Raw genomic sequence first — 17,745 nt, 5'->3', positions numbered from 1 at the left:
AGCATGAAGTGATGGGGAAGGCTGAGCTAGCTGTCACTTCTGTGTTTTCTGCCTTCAGCACCAAGGATAGAGAGAATAAACGATCACACTTGTGAAATCACATGGGAGGTTCTGCAGCCCATGAAGGGTGATCCGGTTATCTACTGTCTTCAGGTCATGGTGGGAAAAGACTCAGAATTCAAACAGGTATGATGTTTTTAAGTTACTGTATTTTCCTTTGATTAGTTATTTGTGGTAACTAGTTTAGATTAAAGATTATTGTGTTTCAGTATGCTAACTTTTTTTACTAAATAATATAAGGTATTATCTCCTAAAATCATTGTCATAGAGAAAAGAGATTTATTTAATAGAAATACTTACTGCAGTAAGTTGCAGGCTCTCTGTCCTACAGTGATCTTTACTAGATACAGCTTGATCCCTCAAGTGGTGAGGAAATTGTCCGCTAATGGGAAGAACTGGCAAAAAGGAAACATCCACCCAATGGTACAGAATTGAGACTTGCAAGGAAAAGAACAAAGGATTCTCTTTGCACTCAGCTGGTTGATGGCAGTGAACAATATTGTAAAAGCTTTGATTTTATCAAAGTCATACTCCTGCACAGAGAACTGCAGATAGGAAGGACCTCCTACTTATGCAAGGTGGACATTCAGGTGTAGAGAAACTTTTTAAATGTAATTCAGCAATTAGTTTTTTACCATAGGACCATTTCAGTTTAACAACAAGAGGTGAGCAGTTGAGAGCGTGTTTTAATTTCAGGTTTGATTATCTAAACATGCAGTTCAAAACGCCAAGCTACAAATTAGTGTGCATTTATAAGAGGATGTGCAGTGCTAATTTTGCTTCCCTATAAACAGTCTGGTAATTGACATGAAATTAGCCCCTTGGAAGCTCTGTTTCACACTATTAAGTAAGCAGGTTTCCTTCCAGAAAGGAAACACAATTAATTCTGGTATATTATAATTTTATTGTAGGTCAATATTAAATAAGTTTTGCCTATGCTTTGGTAGATTATAGGCCTTAATAGTTTCATAATTCAAACTTTCAGTGTTGTGCTGTGTTTGTTATGTCCATTTGCTAAATTTTTCAGTGAAAGGTGAACCATAATCCAAGGTGTTCATTACCTTGCTATGTGAACATTCTTTAATTGTAACTTGAAAATTGTAAATGCAACATTAAATATATAAGTAGGGCATGGTCAAGCATTGCTTCTAGATATGGAGTCAAATCACACTTTGATTACCAATGTGCATTGCTAAAGGAGCTGGACAAGAAAATAAAGGTTACACTTTAAGCCTGGAAAAAACAAAGTAGACTGAGGTGCGTGATTCCTTTTGCGTCTCCAGAGCAGTTCAGCACAGTAAATTGAAATAAAATGAGAAGATTAGTTTGCAAAAATTAAAATTGTAACAGTCAAGAAGTAAACACCATGGGAACGGTCTAAGATACTTAGACACAATGGTGACAGTTTTCTCTGATGCGGACAAAAGGTAAACTGCCTGGAAGTCCACTCGAAGCTGTTTACTACCATTTCCGTTGCAAAACTTCACTCTCCTCCTTCTCCCTGATCAGTCAGCCAAGTTGCTCATGTCATTGGTCCCTTCATGCTTCAGACAAAGTAAGTTAGTAACCTGCTGTTGAGCGATATACATCAGCTATATACATTCTCGAAGATGTTAGTAAGCAACTGTATAAATACCCCAGCAAACAGATTTGAGGGGAAGGCAGCTTCTGGCAAGGCACTGGGGACAAGCAGCTGAGGGCAGCAACCCATGCCAGCTGGAGTAGCTGTAGCTACAGTAGGATGTTTGTCTGTGGCCTGTTTGATGGCGACCAAATGCATGATACAAATTAGCAGAATTTTGAGGAGGCTACGCTTGTGAGGATTTGCCCTGTGTCAGTGTGGGAAAACTTTCTTGAGAGAAAGAAAAGTCTCCGAGTTGTAGATTCCAGCAAAGCTCAGCTGCCTGGCTGCCAGAGGACTTTCTAGGTCTTACAAGTAGCCACAAGCACAGCAAGAGCTCGTCAAACAACAGAACTGGAAGCGATCTCCTGCCTCTTTCATTGTAGCAGTTGGTAGCTTGCATTTGTGAAATGCACTCTAACAGTATGATAACCATAGGGAATGCTTCTGCACGATGTGGGATTTCTGTATCCTGCTACCAATCAAATAAAGCGAATCCAGATAATGGGGTGTCAGGAGAATAGGTGAAGTGGTTTAAAGAGAGAAATCAAATTGTATTTTGCTACCCACCTAATAGCTCAGTACCTATCGGTATACCTATAAACAGGAAATTGCACCTGCATGGGATTTTGTTGGCTCTTACAGGACCTTTATGTAGCTGCAAATTAATTAATTTGAGAAACCAGCATTTAGATTTCACTGAATTCGGCACTCCATGCTGAAGAGTTTTGAACTCAACCAGCCAGCAGAGAGACCCTTGGAGAGCACCCTAAGAAGTCATCTGTGTCTTCGGATCTGATGAAATTAAGACTCACAGAGAGGACTTGTGGCTTTCCTGATACAGTGTTTATTGGGATAAATTATAGTATTTAAAACACACAGTATCTTAACTACAACAGAGTGTGTTGGAATGGATTAGACTTAATGGAGTAGCTCTATACAGAGCTGATTACCTAAAATTCTGTGATAACGATATTGTATGTTACATCCCATGGTGTAGTAGTCACATCGTTAAGTGGTCACTAAAACACCTCAACACTGGGGCTTCTGACAGAGGTTATTTGGTGTGTACTCGTTATGCCATAAAAGCACTTGTAGTTTGCGGCGAATGAAGAGACGGGACGCAGCTTGATGCAAGCAAATGTCAATTTATTGTACAGAAGCACGAGTTTATATACACTTTCAGAAGCTGCGCATTTTAAACAGATTGGTTCTTGAAGCTAAGCATTGCATACTAGGCAATCCCTGATTGGTGGTTAATTACCATCAATTAACAGCAAGGTGTTACCTTTCCTTGGTGCCATCCTTGGCGCCATCCGTCTCCCGCTCCCCTGTGCTCTGCAGACATGCCTCATCATGTTAATTGTTGTCTAGACAAGCTCGAGCACATTCCCCTCAGCTAACTGATTGCCACGCATGGTCCTAGTTTCCAGCCCGCTCCTGCAGTAGTTCTTTCCTGTGTTTCACCAAAAGAACTGGAGACTTTATCTGGCATTTAAATTGAGTTTGTGAGCTCTTTGTCCACTTCTCATTGCGTGAGTGAGAACACTGGTGAGGAGTCGTCCTTTTTACAGTTACCTTCACCATAAACAGAACCGTACTGAGATACATATGTGTATGTAGGACATTTGTACTGAATGTCTGTCTCTCTTTTTTTTTTTTTTTTTTTTTTTTTTTCTTTTTCTCCTCCCCTGCCTCCCCTTTATTGCCAGATTTATAAGGGTCCGGACTGGTCGTTCCGCTACACAGGCCTCCAGCTGAACTGTGAATACCGTTTCCGCGCATGTGCCATTCGACAGTGCCAAGAGCCAGTCGGCCATCAGGACCTGGTAGGCCCCTACAGTGCACCAGTGCTATTCATCTCTCAGAGGACTGAACCGCCGGCAAGCACCAACAAGGACACTGTGCAAACCACAAGGACACAGTGGTCGCAGAGCGACCAAGTGTGTGCTGCTGTCATCCTTGCACTTTTTGCTATCTTTTCCATTCTGATTGCTGTTATCATTCAGTACTTTGTAATAAAATGAAGAAAAGAGATTTATTTTAGAATGCTGCCCATTACATTTTACTTTCCCATAATCTAAAAGTAATTCTGTTCTCTTGCTTTTACGAAAAACAGGCATTTAGCACCGGCATTGGGACTGATGCAGACCTTTTCAGCCACTTGAAAATGCTTACTGGTAGGTATAGGCTGGCACGTGTTACTAGAACGCAAGCCACAGAGATACAATCTTTTCTTTAATATGCCTTCTTGCAGTACAAACTCTATATAGGGCAGGCAAGCAATGTTTCCTGAAAAGGGTTTGACCAGTAAATAAGAGTGTAAAAATGGTTTCCTGGCCCATGCTTTTAAGGGTTGCTACCATAACAGGGAAGAATGTGTAGATCGCATTTAAAACTTACACTAACAAACTTGTGCTGTATACAATATTAATCTGATGCTGTGAAAGCAATTTAGCGCTGTATTTCTACCTCCTCATTTGTCTTAATTATTTGGGAAGCAGGATCTATGCTGAAAAACAGAAGGGGCTTTTCTCAGGCAGCAAATAATAAACTGGATGGAAGAGTATGCATGAAGGAAGCTTCTTATCTGATAAATGTGGAGTTCTTCACTGCAAGTAGATGTTTTCGAAAGACTGCAAGGGGATGGCACAAGTGGTTTATCTTACCCCCAGGATTTGATGTTTACTTAGAAAAATGGCCTCTTTCACTTCTTAACGAACATAGAAGGGGAGAGTATGACAGAACTTCTTAGACTTATTATTTAAATTGAAAAAACACATTTCCGAACTTGACCTTTCATTGGATGCAGTTTATACAGATGTCTGTGCCCCCTGATTTCGGCTAGTTAATAGGTTTTTGAGATAAAATTCATGACTGAATTTTTGTTGTTTCCCCAACATTCACTTGCCATATCCACCAGAATCAAGCACTGCCTTTTTTTCGTTTTTCTGTCTTTCTTTCTTTGGGGCACCAAATCAAAGACGAAGTGTAGTAATTTGCACCAGAAAACTTAAAGCTGCTTTTTTCTTGAGATCCTAATGTTTAATGTAATGTCTCTTTGGATACTGTACCAAATTGTTGATTGCATGTGGTTAATGTTGCATTAGAGCACTTTGCAATTGCATAACTCATCAATGTTTTGTGAGCTTGCATTTGTGAGTTACTGAATGACCAGACTGAATTTTTCAAGTATCCCATTGAACATCTTGCTGGATGTCAACGATTGCCAGTGACACAAAGCTTGTAGTGAAACTATCTTTAAAAAAAAAAAAAAAAAAAAAAAAAAAATCCTTGTCTCATCACACTTACGTTATTTGTTATACACTTTGTAATTAGCTATTTTTAATTTATTTGAGTTACAAGATAGTGGATCATTAATGACTTCTAGTTGTGTTCAGTTTAGCATTTTTAATGGTATTAAACACTTCTGTCAGTCTTAATAATAATAAAAAAAGGAACCTCTGTCTTGTGCTTTGAAGATCTCTGAAGAATTTCTCTTATATTAGAACGGGCATGTATCGTACTTGTTTATACGTCCAATGATCTGTGCTGTAGAATAACGTTGCCGAGTTTTGTTTGGTTTTTTAAAAAAAAAAAAAAGAAATGGCAAAGAACTTGGCCTCCACGTGGTGAGAACGATCTGTCTTTAAAATGTACTGTATGTTTACATTTTATTTTGAATTTGTCATTTGTACGTATAGGCTGATACCTTCCCGCAGGATACCGCGATAACTGATGTTTTCTAGAACCTTCTTAAAAGTGCCATGTTTGGCAGTGCAAATGAGGTTGCGTGTAACAGCCCAGAGATTTCTTACGGTTGAATGTCTAAAACGGTAAGATTTGTTACTACAGTTAATCTGCAGTGACTTATGTTTTTCATAGTAAAATTCAAATGAGCTCCTATTTTTGATAGTCATTTAATAGTGTATTTGCCATTTGAGCCTCAGTGCATATTACTGCATTGAAGACAGTTTTTAATGTAATCTTAATTTTACCTCATATACTGTACATTCCAAAAACAAATTAAAAAAAGAAAAACTCTAAACTTTTTAAAACGTTATAGATACACTACCAAACATATCACTTTACAATTGTACAACGTCGGACTCCATGAAGACGAACCTGTATAGTCTGATAGAAAATACATAAACTATGTAGCAAAGTATCTTTAAAAATCTGTGGAAAATAAAAGTATCATTCTTTTTTGTGGTGGTCAGTCCGTCCTGTCTGCGTGCCGCACCAACACTTCGTCAACAGCAGCCAAGTTTGTAAGTAATGAGCCTCAGACAAAACAGCTCTTCCCTTGCCACGGCGGTGCTGGTGGCGGGGACCCTGTGGGGCACAGGGTGGGCTTGGTGGCCCAGGTGGGGCACAGCCACCCCTGCTGTCCCCTCGGGGGGGGATGGGGATGGGGCAGCAGCACTGCCCGGTGGGGTGCGTCCCGCCTGGCAGCTGCAGGGGCTGAGGCGGCCATGTCCCCTGGCACCACCCAGGGTGGCAGTGGGGTGGCAGCGGGGGCGAGCTGTGGCCACTGCTGCCCTGCAATGAGCGGCTGTGCCTGGCGCTGCCACTGTGGGCACTTGTCCCTGTCACAGCCGCCTGCCTGGCACTCTGTGCAGTCAGCGTGGTGGGCAGTGTCCTGATGGTGCTGGTCAGCTGCAGCTACTGCTACATGAAGACCACCACCAACCTGTGCCTGGGCAGCGTGGCTGCCTCAGACCTCCTCATCCTCCTGCCGCTGCCCTTTGACCTGTGCCACCTCCCACTGCCTCAGCGAGGGCTGCACCTGCTGCACCGCCCTCCACATCACCTCACCAGGGACAGCTCCCTGCCTCCCCCTCAAGGCCAGTGTGGTTGTCACCAAGCGCCAGGTGAAGGCTGCCATCAGCATCCTCTGGGCCTTCCACCTTCTCTCCGCCAGACCCTTCCCGGTCAGCATGGAGCAGCCTGACAACAACTTCAGCCGCGAGTGCAAGCCCACCCTGCAGGCCCTGGAGTCAGGCCTGCTGGCCACCATGTTTGGGTCACCACCTCCTACTTCATCCTGGCCATGATCTGTCTCAACATGTACAGCTTCATCAGCCTGGAGCTGTGGCAGAGGAACACCCACCTGCAGCGTCCTCCGGAAGAAGGGGCACCGCCAGATGGTCAAGGTGGTGGGTGAGTCCCTCCTCCATCCCCCCTCAAGCCGTGGCTGGGGCCAGGACCAGGGCTGGGGAGCCACGGCTGGGGCCAGGACCAGCGCTGAAGTGCCCGCAGCTCCCGGCTGGGGTAGGGGTAGCACACGGGGACTATCGCAGCCACACCACCGAGCCCTCCGGTGCTCCCTGCCGCTGCTGTGGCCGGGATTTGACTCTCACAGCTGAGACGTCCCCTGGTGCAGCACTGCGCAGCCAGCAGCACGACTGCCTTCTGTAGAAATGCCCTTTTCCTGAATTTTGCCGGGCAGAACTGAGTACAAGGGAGTCTGCAACTTCAGAAAAAGTGGGGTAATATCAGTGGTCTCTTCCAGTGGGCAGCAACACCTCTGGGTAGTAAATTTGTGCTTCTGAAAAATAAGTTTGATTTCCTTAGCAGTCTTAGGTAGCTCTCCTAGGGCTAAACCCCCTGGTTGCCCAAGCAGGCTGAGGAACGGCAGCTCAACCCTTCCGAGCCATTTGCAGACAAATCCTGTAACACCAAAGTGCTTCTGGCTGAGGTAGGATGCTGTTCGGTTTCAGTTCATTTTTCTGACTTCTATGTTCACTAGCCTAGTGTCAGGCTCTGGAAAGTTAGAGATTACATCTGCCCCAGGGCACTGAAGTTTGTAGTCACTGATCTGAAGGAAAAAAAAAAAGGAAAGAAAAAAGGAAAGAAAAAAGAAATCCAACTATTGATTAATAAGCATAAAACAAAATGCCCTGGTCATTTGGGGTTTTTCCTACTTCTTTTACCAAGGATGTAATCAGCTGAATGGAAACAGCATAGCACAAAGAGAAGAAACTAATAAGCCTGGGAGAGTACATTTTGCTAACTTACTTGAGGAGGGTATTTACATTGGAGTAGGCAGGAGGGTTTCCAACAGAAACACCCATCCACGATCCCCTCAGAATCCACTGAACCAGCCCAGTTCCCCCTAACAGAGCCAGCAGCTCTATGCACGTGATGTATTTCAGGCATAAACTTGCTTTGGCTATATCCCTTTTGTTTAAACTTTAAGGGATGCTCCATAAATGATCATTTGTTTTACTTGTGTGCATTTATAAATAAAAATAATTAAAAGATGGATACAGTAATACGCTTATTTTATTGTTCCTCATCTGCCTCTGCTATGTTGCCATTGCAAGAGTGTTTGTATTTGGATTTGTTTGTATGTGCTAAAATGCACCAGACTACAAGAACAGCTGGAGTGCCTCAGGCTGGAGATTGTCCAGTCAAACATCTGTCTCCAGCAGTGACTGGGGATACATGTAAGACCTTCAGTGGAAAAAAATTAATAGACCAACAGCACTGCAATGCTTTACGTTAGCAACCACCCCATTACAGCAGTGCTAATTCAGTGGGAGCTCAGGCGACATGTTCAGCATTTAGACTAGTCTTTTTCATTAACGTAGATATGCTAAAGAACAACTCTGTAGCGAATGGAGCTGCTGTGTGCTCCCATAAAAACACATCTTTTTCTTCTTTCATTTTCATACCACATGCACAGCATTACAGACATTGCTGAAGGGAATCTTTGTTGTGCCTGATGCTATTCCACGGATGTGATACCACTGTCAGTTGTTTACATTTTTCTCAGAAAACTCATCTCACAGTTTGGCTGAAGATTTTAGCAGTTATCTTTTAATTCAAAGACTAACGATCAGACTTCATGCTATTCCCATTTTAATGGCACCAAATTGTTGGAAAACCATGATTTCTATGTAACATTTGTACCAGTTAGAAGAACCTGCAAAATCAGCCATGTAAAATTTAGATTACTGGATGGTTGAAAAGTTAACTCACTCCTTAACTATTGCATGTGTTATTTTGTCTTATAGCTGTGGTGGTGGTTCTGGCCTTTGTAATTTGCTGATTGCCTTTCCACAGTGGCAGGATCATATTTATAAATACCCAGGGCACCAGGATGATGCTGTTCTCCCAGTACTTTAATATATTTGCCTTGCAGCTTTTTCACCTGAGCACATCCATCAACCCTATCCTCTACAACCTCACTTCAAAGAAGTATAGGGCAGCAGCCCACAAGCTGCCATTGCCACACCAAGCTGTGGAAAGGGCTTTCATGGTAACAAAAGACACTGGTGGCTGCACAGAGAGTAGCACTAGCACAAGAAATGAGTACGCAACCAGCTTCTGAGACTGCGCCCCACACTTTTCCAGCATTCTCTGCAAGGGAAGGGAACTTGCTTTTCACAGGAGAGTCACAAAAGGATGGACAGTTTGTCAGGGCATGTGGTATTTTGTAACCACTTGTATTTTTGTTAACAGAGCAAGCAGGGACCATAAAGCAGTGAGAATGATGCACAACTCATGAAAGATAACTCAGCAGGAAAAGCTGGATTAAGTTGCCAGTAAAACTGTGGTTTCAGTTTATTACATGTCATTGATCACATGTGTTCTGTGCAGTTTCTGGTATTTTCTACAAATCATAACATCAAGGACCCCAAAAGAGGAGGGAGTTTGAGGTAGCTGCTCTCCTTAGGTGCAGTAATGGGTAAAACTCTCGGACAGCCCTTGCATTTTAAAATGGTTTTCTTATAAACAAGATTTTACAAAACACAGCCTTGTAAGGAGATGGATGCAAAAGAACTCACCCGCAACCTGGAACATCCTTGTAAGAAGGGAGCATATATTTTTAGTACCTGGTCTTGTCATCACGAAGGGGAAGTTTCCCAGGTAGTGGCACTGACTCTTCCCTTGGGAAAGGGCATCCTCCGTGCAGCAGCCTCTGGGCTTAATCCTTTTGGTCCGACCCACGCAATCAAGTAAGTTCTCTTATTTATATACTAGCAACCAATCCCCTGTATCTGTAAGAGTTTAGATAATCCTGATCACTTCCTCGTGATAGACCCACAGTGTCTGGTAAATGTTAGCGGTATGTCTCCACTGCGTTACGTTATGTACTGCACTTACAAATAATACACCAAGTTAACAATCTCGCCACAAACAAGCCCCATCACTGAACATGCTGGACTGCACCCAGGACTTACTGCACTGAGAGTCAAAAACCAGTTCACTACCTTCGCTCCAAGGACTTTAAATACAAACTTAAACTATATGATTTAGGAAGGAGCCTTGTTGTGAGAAAGAGCTAGAAGGAGCTGCAGTATCGGTTTCTCCAGAGGGCCATTTCACCTGTGCATTTTACCTGTTGCCTTCCTGGCTCTAGCGATATAAATCTGGACCAGAATCAATGAAGTGGGACTGTGACTCACAGGAGCATCACTGGTGGTATGTCTGCACCTGTCTTTGGTTACCATCAACGCTGCAACCCCATCACAGAAAACCACCAGATCTGTCAGGCACAATTTGCCCTTAGTGAAGCCACACTGGCTGTCACCAGCAGATGAAATTCAGTGTCTTCCCTTTCCCCGCGACACTTCAAAGCAAACTCTGGGCCAGCATGCAAAGTCCCTTCGACTCAGATGGTCTCAAGCAAGGGCTTCCACCTTTTCTGTCACCAGAAGGTCTCAGCACAGAGCACTAAGGAGCACAGACTCAGGACTCCTCCTGGGAGCAGATTTGCCTCCCTCAATATAACCTGTTGGGTTTAACTCTCGGTGTCACTCACTTTGACTCGTTGGACCCATTTTTCTTTCTAAAAAGAAATTAAACAGATCTCACTCTAGGATCTCCCCAGTGGACAACCAGCTGTGCGTCTCCTTGCCCCACCCCACAGCCACCCTCAAGCCCCAGCACATCCCCTGGGTGCAGCAAGGGACATACCCACAAGGTTATTGTCCAGCAGAGGCTGAATCTTAGCATCCCAGCTGCCGGCTGCTGCATGGGGAGGTCTCACCTCGTGCTCTCATGCTGTGAGAAGCCAGCTGGAGCATCCTGAGGTACCCAAGGCTCAGAGGCCCTCAGTCTCCTTTCCCTCCCAGCCAGCACAGCTGAACTCACCAGCCCCAATGACAGACAAGGGTCTCATGGCTTCCCTCACTTCCTCAAAGAAGGGCTGTCTGGCCTCACGGGGAAAGTCGTCCTGACTATAGGACACCCTGTAACTCTGGGTTACCACTTCTTCAATGATTGTACTTTGAGATACATCAAGAAATAACCGGGCAGAACATAGTTTTAGGAAAGATGCTCTGAGACTCCATGGACCCTCTGGGGAATCCTCGGAGAGCGATGAAACATCCCCCGAGCACAGCAAAAATGTGAGAAGCTCTCAGCCAATTTCTCAGACAAGTTTAAATGCAATAGGTTATTTATATGATTGTGAGAGAGTCAAAAGGTAATAGATACACCTCAATTAAGTGGGCAAGAACTGAGCCCCTAAAGTGCTGTGAAGAAAATTTAAGCCAAGAAATTTGGTCACCCTGGCACATGTGGAGGCATAAGTCATGCTTAATCCACAACGAAACCGATGGGGACCGAGGACTGAAAATGCAAACGCTAAGTAAAAAAAAAAAATTAAAAAAAAAGCAAAAGCACAAGGCATGAAAAGCTCAAACTTTAAACTTGTTCAAGGCTCTTTCAGGCTGTCTTCCTTCTTGATGTCTCCTTTCATCTGGATGCTTCTTGCATGAATCCAGTCCATGCAGAAAGTTTCTACAAAGACCATTTTACCAGCACCTTCCTAAGATCATTTCACCCTCCTGTCTGCCCTCTTCCACTGGATTCCTTCTCCCAGATGCAAAATTTTTTCACTCCGTCCTTGCCAGTCATCTCTTTGCTCTTCAGAAGCTGATGCTGCTGCCAAGCATCCCACAATGTCCATCTCCATATCCATATTTGCTGGGGTCAGAAGGAGTTCCCAGATTAGAGTGTGGGCACCCCAGCCTGCTTGCATGGTTGGGAAGACGTCTCCCCCTAAATGCCCTCAAAGCTAGTCATCCTTCAAACCTCTCCTTAAGAGCTCACCTTACTCATGATGCTTACTGAAAAATCTCTAAACCAAAGCCAGAGCTGGGTACAAATCAGATATAATGTAACGTGACAGTCTCCTAAACCTGGGGCTTCACCAAATACCACTGTCATTAGCAACAAAGGGCCCAACTTCAGCACAGGGAACCAGTCTGAAAGGCATCATCTGCCAGTCACCAAAAGCAGTATGGAGTGGCAGAAATACAAGCCAGATGAGACTGCATATTTACCTGGAATGGAAGGAGAGCCACCGCCAGCGTATAGAAGCTGCGCAAGGCACTCTGATCCCTCTGGAGCGTGGTGCAGTTGCCGGATCAGAGAAGACAGCTACCCTGGCCAGAGTAGAAGATAAAAAGCCACAAAAGAAGTAACTTTCCCCCGCCTCATTTAAGGTATTCTACGTGACAAGAAGCAACAAGGCAGAACACAAAGGATGGTGGGATCCAGGCACCCTCACACCCTGCCCTCCCAGGCAGCAGCCACTAAGGGGTCTTATAGTCACCAAAGCAGATGCAAGTCCTAAGTGACCTCCACGTCAGCAGTCTCAGAAACTCTGCTACGATATCAGATGAATACAAACACTTACGTTCCTGTTCAGCAAGTGTCATGGAGCCCATGACAGCCCTACAAGACTCAGTAGCTGCCTGCTGTTGTATCAGGGGTACTCATACACTGCAGGACACGGCAACATTTCTGTGCTCTGCAGAGGTGGCAATACAACCCCAGGAAGTCTCTGGAAGCAGCAAAAAAGTCAGCCTGGCTTCCACTGCTGCTATAAATCAAAGATACCAGCAGGGACCAGCCTGCAGCTAAACTGATCGTGAAGAGAAGCATAGGGTCCAACAAACGTGTAGCTCCTATGCAACAATTTTTGCCCATCTTAATAAGGAAATCTGTTCCCTAATTTAAATTTAGGTCTGCTCTTTGTCTGTGCTGTGCAAACACACCCCAAAGGCAAGCTGTGTTTTGACCCTGTGGAAGTAGAGGCTGTCCACAACCCCAGAAGAGGAATCTGGAGAGAAGCTGAGTTTCCCCATCTCCTGCAGCAGCTGAGCACAGCATAGGGAACATTTTCTTAATCCAGGGGTTCAATTCTGCTGACACCAAGCCAGGCAGCATTCCAAGCCCTGGAAGTTATTTGAAGGCTTGTAGTCATTACCTTTTCACAGTGCTTCATTTCAACAGACTTCAGCAGAACCTGCTGGACTGACCTGAACCAGCTGTACCTGTGCAAGGGAATCGTCTCACCCAGCTACCCCCCGCTCCTGGGGAGCAAGCCTGTGTGCTGACCCTAGCCCGAGGGACCGACCCGGCCAGGGCAGGGCAGGAGGGCAGGCTTGGTGCGTTCAGCCGCTGAGGAGGATGGAGGGGCAGCCGAGGGAGAACGGCAGGGAGCCTTCACACCTTGCCTTACACGGGCTCTTTCTTTCAGCGAGACCATCACAAAACACACCCCTAGACAGAAATGAGCGATCCCTGTCCAACAGTTATTGCAGTAGAGCAGGTCTGCAGGATCCACGCCCTCAGACCCAGTCCTTGCACCGAGAAGCTGGGCCAAGGGAGTTGCGATAAGACAAGCTGCTCCCATGCAGAGTGGTGACCCATCTTCCCCGCCTTCAGGAAGTTACCATAAAGGCGCAGAAGGGACAGACAAAACACAGTAATGTTTGCTCCTTCCCATGCTGCTTGTTGTGAAGGGAGATCCCTCCTGCAGAGCTTGGGAACAGGAAGGAGGCAGGGATGGACGGAGCTGCCTGAGAACAACCCTGGCTGAGACAAGCCTGGGAATGGTACAGGAAAACGCAGAAGAGCAGCAGGAGGTGATCCCACAGAGCAGAACCCCCGCTACCACACAGAACAGACCCACCCAGCCCCATTTCTTTCTTATATGCTCTGTTCCCCACTTACATACTTTCTCTCCGTTTACTGATTTGGTCCCCAGAGTCCGTTTCACAGCTGCTGGTGAGAAACAACAGCTCTTGTCAGGAATTTGTGATAGCTAGTCTTCATTTTCATTTTGTTTCCTTCTTTTCAGACACTTCTTGCTTTGTAAAGTGCATGTGTGTGCAAGGAGCAATCTGTCTCCAGGACACCTTTCCACGTGGAAGTGTCAAATGTATTTCATTTTGGTCTGGGATCTAGGAAATATTGCATTTATTCCCAGATAGCGAAACAAAATTGAATTCTTGCCTCCTCATCACTGAAACCCAAAGACCTGTCAAAGGAAACACATAACAATAAGAAAAATTGACGGGTTATCTCTGTTACAGAATGGGAGAAAAATCCAAGTCTGACTGTTTGACAGTACACATCACTGCATTACAACTGAAGTCCAAAAAGACAGCCTTAGAAGAAATTTTCTCTGTTGGCTTGCAGACAGGGTGCTGGTTTTGTGCTGGGCAGCCTCTGGGATATTTGCACAACAGAATTGTGAGCTTTATCACACGAATGACAGGAACAAAATCTCATGCCTGAGCTCAAGTGAGTTAGATTGTGAATGAATTTGGGTCAGACCCACAGGGCACAGTGGTATGGGTGTGCCCAAGACTTAAACTCAAGTTGAAGCCAGCAGAGCAAATTTGGAGTGGTTGCTGAGCACCCGAAGGACCCTGCTAGTGCTCGGCACCATTTGGCAGGAACCCTAACACTGCCAAGGGATGCTCACCACCTCACAAAACGTGTCTGCTGTGCCTTAGGGCTTGTTGTTTACTAGAAAGTATAACCAGGCAAGTGCCCCAAGTATCTGTACGTAACTGCAGAAGCAATCACTTCCAGGCTGTCAGCACAAACCTGGCCCCGTTAGGAGGAAGAGGCACCACTAACTGCCTTCTGTGACCGGTGTGGAAAGAGCTGTTCATAACCCAGATATCCACAGTGCCGCGTGCCACCAGCACGGCAGGATGCTGGACTCTCCCCTCACAAGGGAGGGAGGACAAGGGCCTATGGTTTCTACAGCAGGAGAGAGGTGGAGCGTTTGCACAGCCATTTCTGCTGGCTCCATGTTGTGGAGTTGACAGATACTGTCCTTGTGGCTGTCAGACTGACTTTTACATGGTTCCTAATCTGGCTGCTTTTCAAAGCAATGAAAAAGGGAGCAAGCACTAAAGAGAGTCTGATAGAGACTTACAGCCCAAGCTTTTGGAGGAGGTCTCCGATTCATCTCCCTCCTTTTTACCCTCCCTGAAGCTTGCCCAGCGGGACAAGCCCCAAGAGAAGTGCCTCACCTTCTCCTGGTGAAGCAACTATTTCAGAAGCTGAAATACCACAGGCCAAGAAGCACCTTCAGGAGCTGAGCCCTCAGACCTGAATCTCTCACCTCAACCTCAGTGTTACCATCCTCAGTCTCCACTTGCAGCCAGGTGAAAACATGGAAACCAGGCTGGGTGACATCTGGTAGAGGAGCAGCCAGGAAGATGTCCAAGCCCTGTGATGCATTACAGACAGCCACGCTTAACACCAGACACTATATTAAAAGCCTATAGCAGGCATGGCTTACACAGGACCTGGGATCCCACGTGTCTAGCAACAACCACCATGCCAGTACCCTCACCACAGCTACCTGCAAAGGCCATAGCCCAGCTATATAGATGGAAGCTGCAAAAACAGTAAAACACTCTTCTTACAGCCACCTGAAAGGTTGCTTTTATGCTGCAATCTAGGCATAGCCTACAGGCCCTGACTTGTCCCCTGCGAGATCGGCTGAAACCCCATCACCTTCCCACAGTAACATCTTCAGGGCTGGGGTCTCAGAGGGGCTCCTGCTCAGGGCAGGTTTCCCTGCACAGCATCTCAGCTGTCACAAATCACTCTTGCCACCACGTGCTCTAAATGCTTACGTTTCCACTGCGTGTACTTCAGTACACTGCTTTATAAAGCAAGCACTCTGCTGTCTGTTACAAGTTCATTTATACAGGTTTTGTTTGTGTGATATCCAGGTTGTTGCCTGTATCAGTTATACAGAGTTTCTTAAAGATTTTAAACACATAGAAAACGTTTACTATCTATCCCAGCAACTTCTAAAAGGTGTATTTTTATCTCTTCCCAAGCCATAGCTTGTAACGTAAACCCCTGTCTTGACATTTTGATGTCTAGGACACCACTGAGTGTTTGTTTGCAATTAAAAAGTTGATTTGTTTTAATTAACATCATAGATTCAATGCACAGTAGCAATGCCTCAATAAATTCTTGTGTTCCTGTCATATATGTAAAGGCATGTGTACGCACATGCAAGTATCTGAAGGAACATTAGACAGCACTGCAGGTTAAATGCATAACATGGGTATAAAAGGCAGCCAGTTAATATGGCTCGGTGAAACAATGGATCGTTACTAGCTGCTGAATATATAAATTCTGGACATCTAAGGCAGCAGCTACTCCAGATGACCACTGCATGGGCATGAATGCAGGATTAGCCTCTCTCCCCACAGTCTTTCACAACCTTAGCGTGACCCAAACCTGATTGCCTTTCTGATGCCAGAGCAACACCAGGTCCTTACTGTGTCTAAATAAAGACATCCTCACTATATAGCAATGTCTACCTTCTACTGTTTTCAACAGAGATACAAACTATGCACATGGACAGCTTCACAGGGAAGTAGACATGTCTGAGGTTGCCACGGAGGGGGGGAATTAGATCGCTTAAATTACCGCTGCCAAAGGTATCAGCAAAAGTGGTTTTATTGAACTAAGATGTTATAAAAGCGAGACCTGCAAGTTCAACGTCAAGGTTCACTGTATTACTTACTGTAGAGGATATAGCAACAATTCAAAGTTACTAGTACAAAGCCTAGTGCACTATAATACAAGGTTACGTGTGGTATCAGTCACTTACCAATGATCTGCAGTTGGTAAGGGGTGTCTCAGCCTTGAGGAGTAACCTTGAGAGGTGTCTGTGCTCAAGGGGAGATCATAGCTGCTAAGCAGGGAGAGCTCAGAGAAGGGTTACCTGGGCTGTCATATTTATGGAATAAAGTGCTTGGTTTGTAGTCAAATTGCATCTAATGGAAAAGGTAAATATGAGACTCCTTGTACTCACAGCTTTCTTTGTTCCTTGATAAATGAGTCTTGGAAGAATCACCTGCTATTCATGCGTTAATCATACGGTTGGTGTTTCAGTTTCCAAGCCCATATGCATCGATGTTCACCACGTCACCCTGTTCCTGCACAGGTTTTCAGAGAACAGGTTGAATATGGATAATTTTTTGGCCCAGTTACAAAGGCTGAGGCCTTTGCTTCCTTTGGAGACTGAACCAAACTACCAGAAGTTGGGTCAAGGAGTTGAATGCCTCTCTCACAGAGGTGAAGCGCAGCAGCTGCAGAGAACAGAACACCAGCAGACTTAAAGCAAAGTCCAGAGAGTCAGAGCTCCCAGGTTTACATCCCATTGCAGCACCAAGCTGCAGCTGAGCTGATGTGCAGCAGATGCCTCTGTCCCTCAGTGACAGCCTGTCCTCCAACAGTGGGACAGTACATGCGACCCCTCCTTAATGCAATGCACTGGAAGGAAGAAATTGCCATCGTACTTACAAATTGATTAATTAAAATATTTGAGATGAAAATAAATAATTCCTGATTGTTTACTTGCTTGATGTCATTTCATTTACTAGATTAGCACATACTTTTTCGTATTTAACAGACTGATGAGGCTGAAGGATGTATCTGCTTTTGCCTGACAGCAGCACAAAAGCTTTCTTCTAGTGAGCTGTAAAAAACAACTCATCACCAGCAGAAACTCCTTCAACATGGCTTGCAGAGATAGCGAGAGAAGCTCATTGTAGTCGCACAGTACAAACAATGAGCAGATATCTCCTGTATGAACTGATGGGCCTAGCTGTTATGGTGACACTTAATAGTTCTCTGCTAAAACTTTCTAACAGGTGGGTTGTTTTTTTAAAATCCAGAAGGCGAAGCAAGGGTCAGACTGAAACTACTAGTGATGAATAAAGATCTCAAACCCCAGGAATTAAGCACAGCAAGCTCTTCTTACTAGTTTT

The 17,745-nt window shown here is 44.9% G+C and overlaps 2 protein-coding genes across 7 annotated transcripts in view; both read left to right on the top strand.

Moving 5' to 3' along the window:
* The window catches only part of FNDC3A (fibronectin type III domain containing 3A), a 127,069-nt gene extending 121,180 nt beyond the window's left edge, over positions 1–5,889 (top strand). For all 6 annotated transcript variants that reach the window (XM_055701850.1, XM_055701851.1, XM_055701848.1 and 3 more), the window contains 2 exons: positions 59–186; positions 3,394–5,889. In XM_055701850.1, coding sequence (XP_055557825.1) covers positions 59–186; positions 3,394–3,708 — 443 coding nt within the window. In that variant the 3' untranslated portion in view covers positions 3,709–5,889. The remainder of the gene's footprint in view (positions 1–58; positions 187–3,393) is intronic.
* Positions 5,198–9,136, top strand: MLNR (motilin receptor). The gene is given in 6 exon segments (XM_027815884.2): positions 5,198–5,204; positions 6,151–6,433; positions 6,435–6,700; positions 6,703–6,796; positions 6,798–6,844; positions 8,704–9,136. Coding segments are annotated over 6 exon segments (1,014 nt in total). The 3' UTR covers positions 9,021–9,136.
* The last annotated feature ends 8,609 nt before the right edge of the window (positions 9,137–17,745 follow it).

The sequence above is a fragment of the Falco cherrug genome, chromosome 2 (assembly GCF_023634085.1).
Source record: "Falco cherrug isolate bFalChe1 chromosome 2, bFalChe1.pri, whole genome shotgun sequence".
In the NCBI taxonomy this organism is placed as follows: domain Eukaryota; kingdom Metazoa; phylum Chordata; class Aves; order Falconiformes; family Falconidae; genus Falco; species Falco cherrug.
This window is presented reverse-complemented; position numbering and strand designations above follow the sequence as displayed.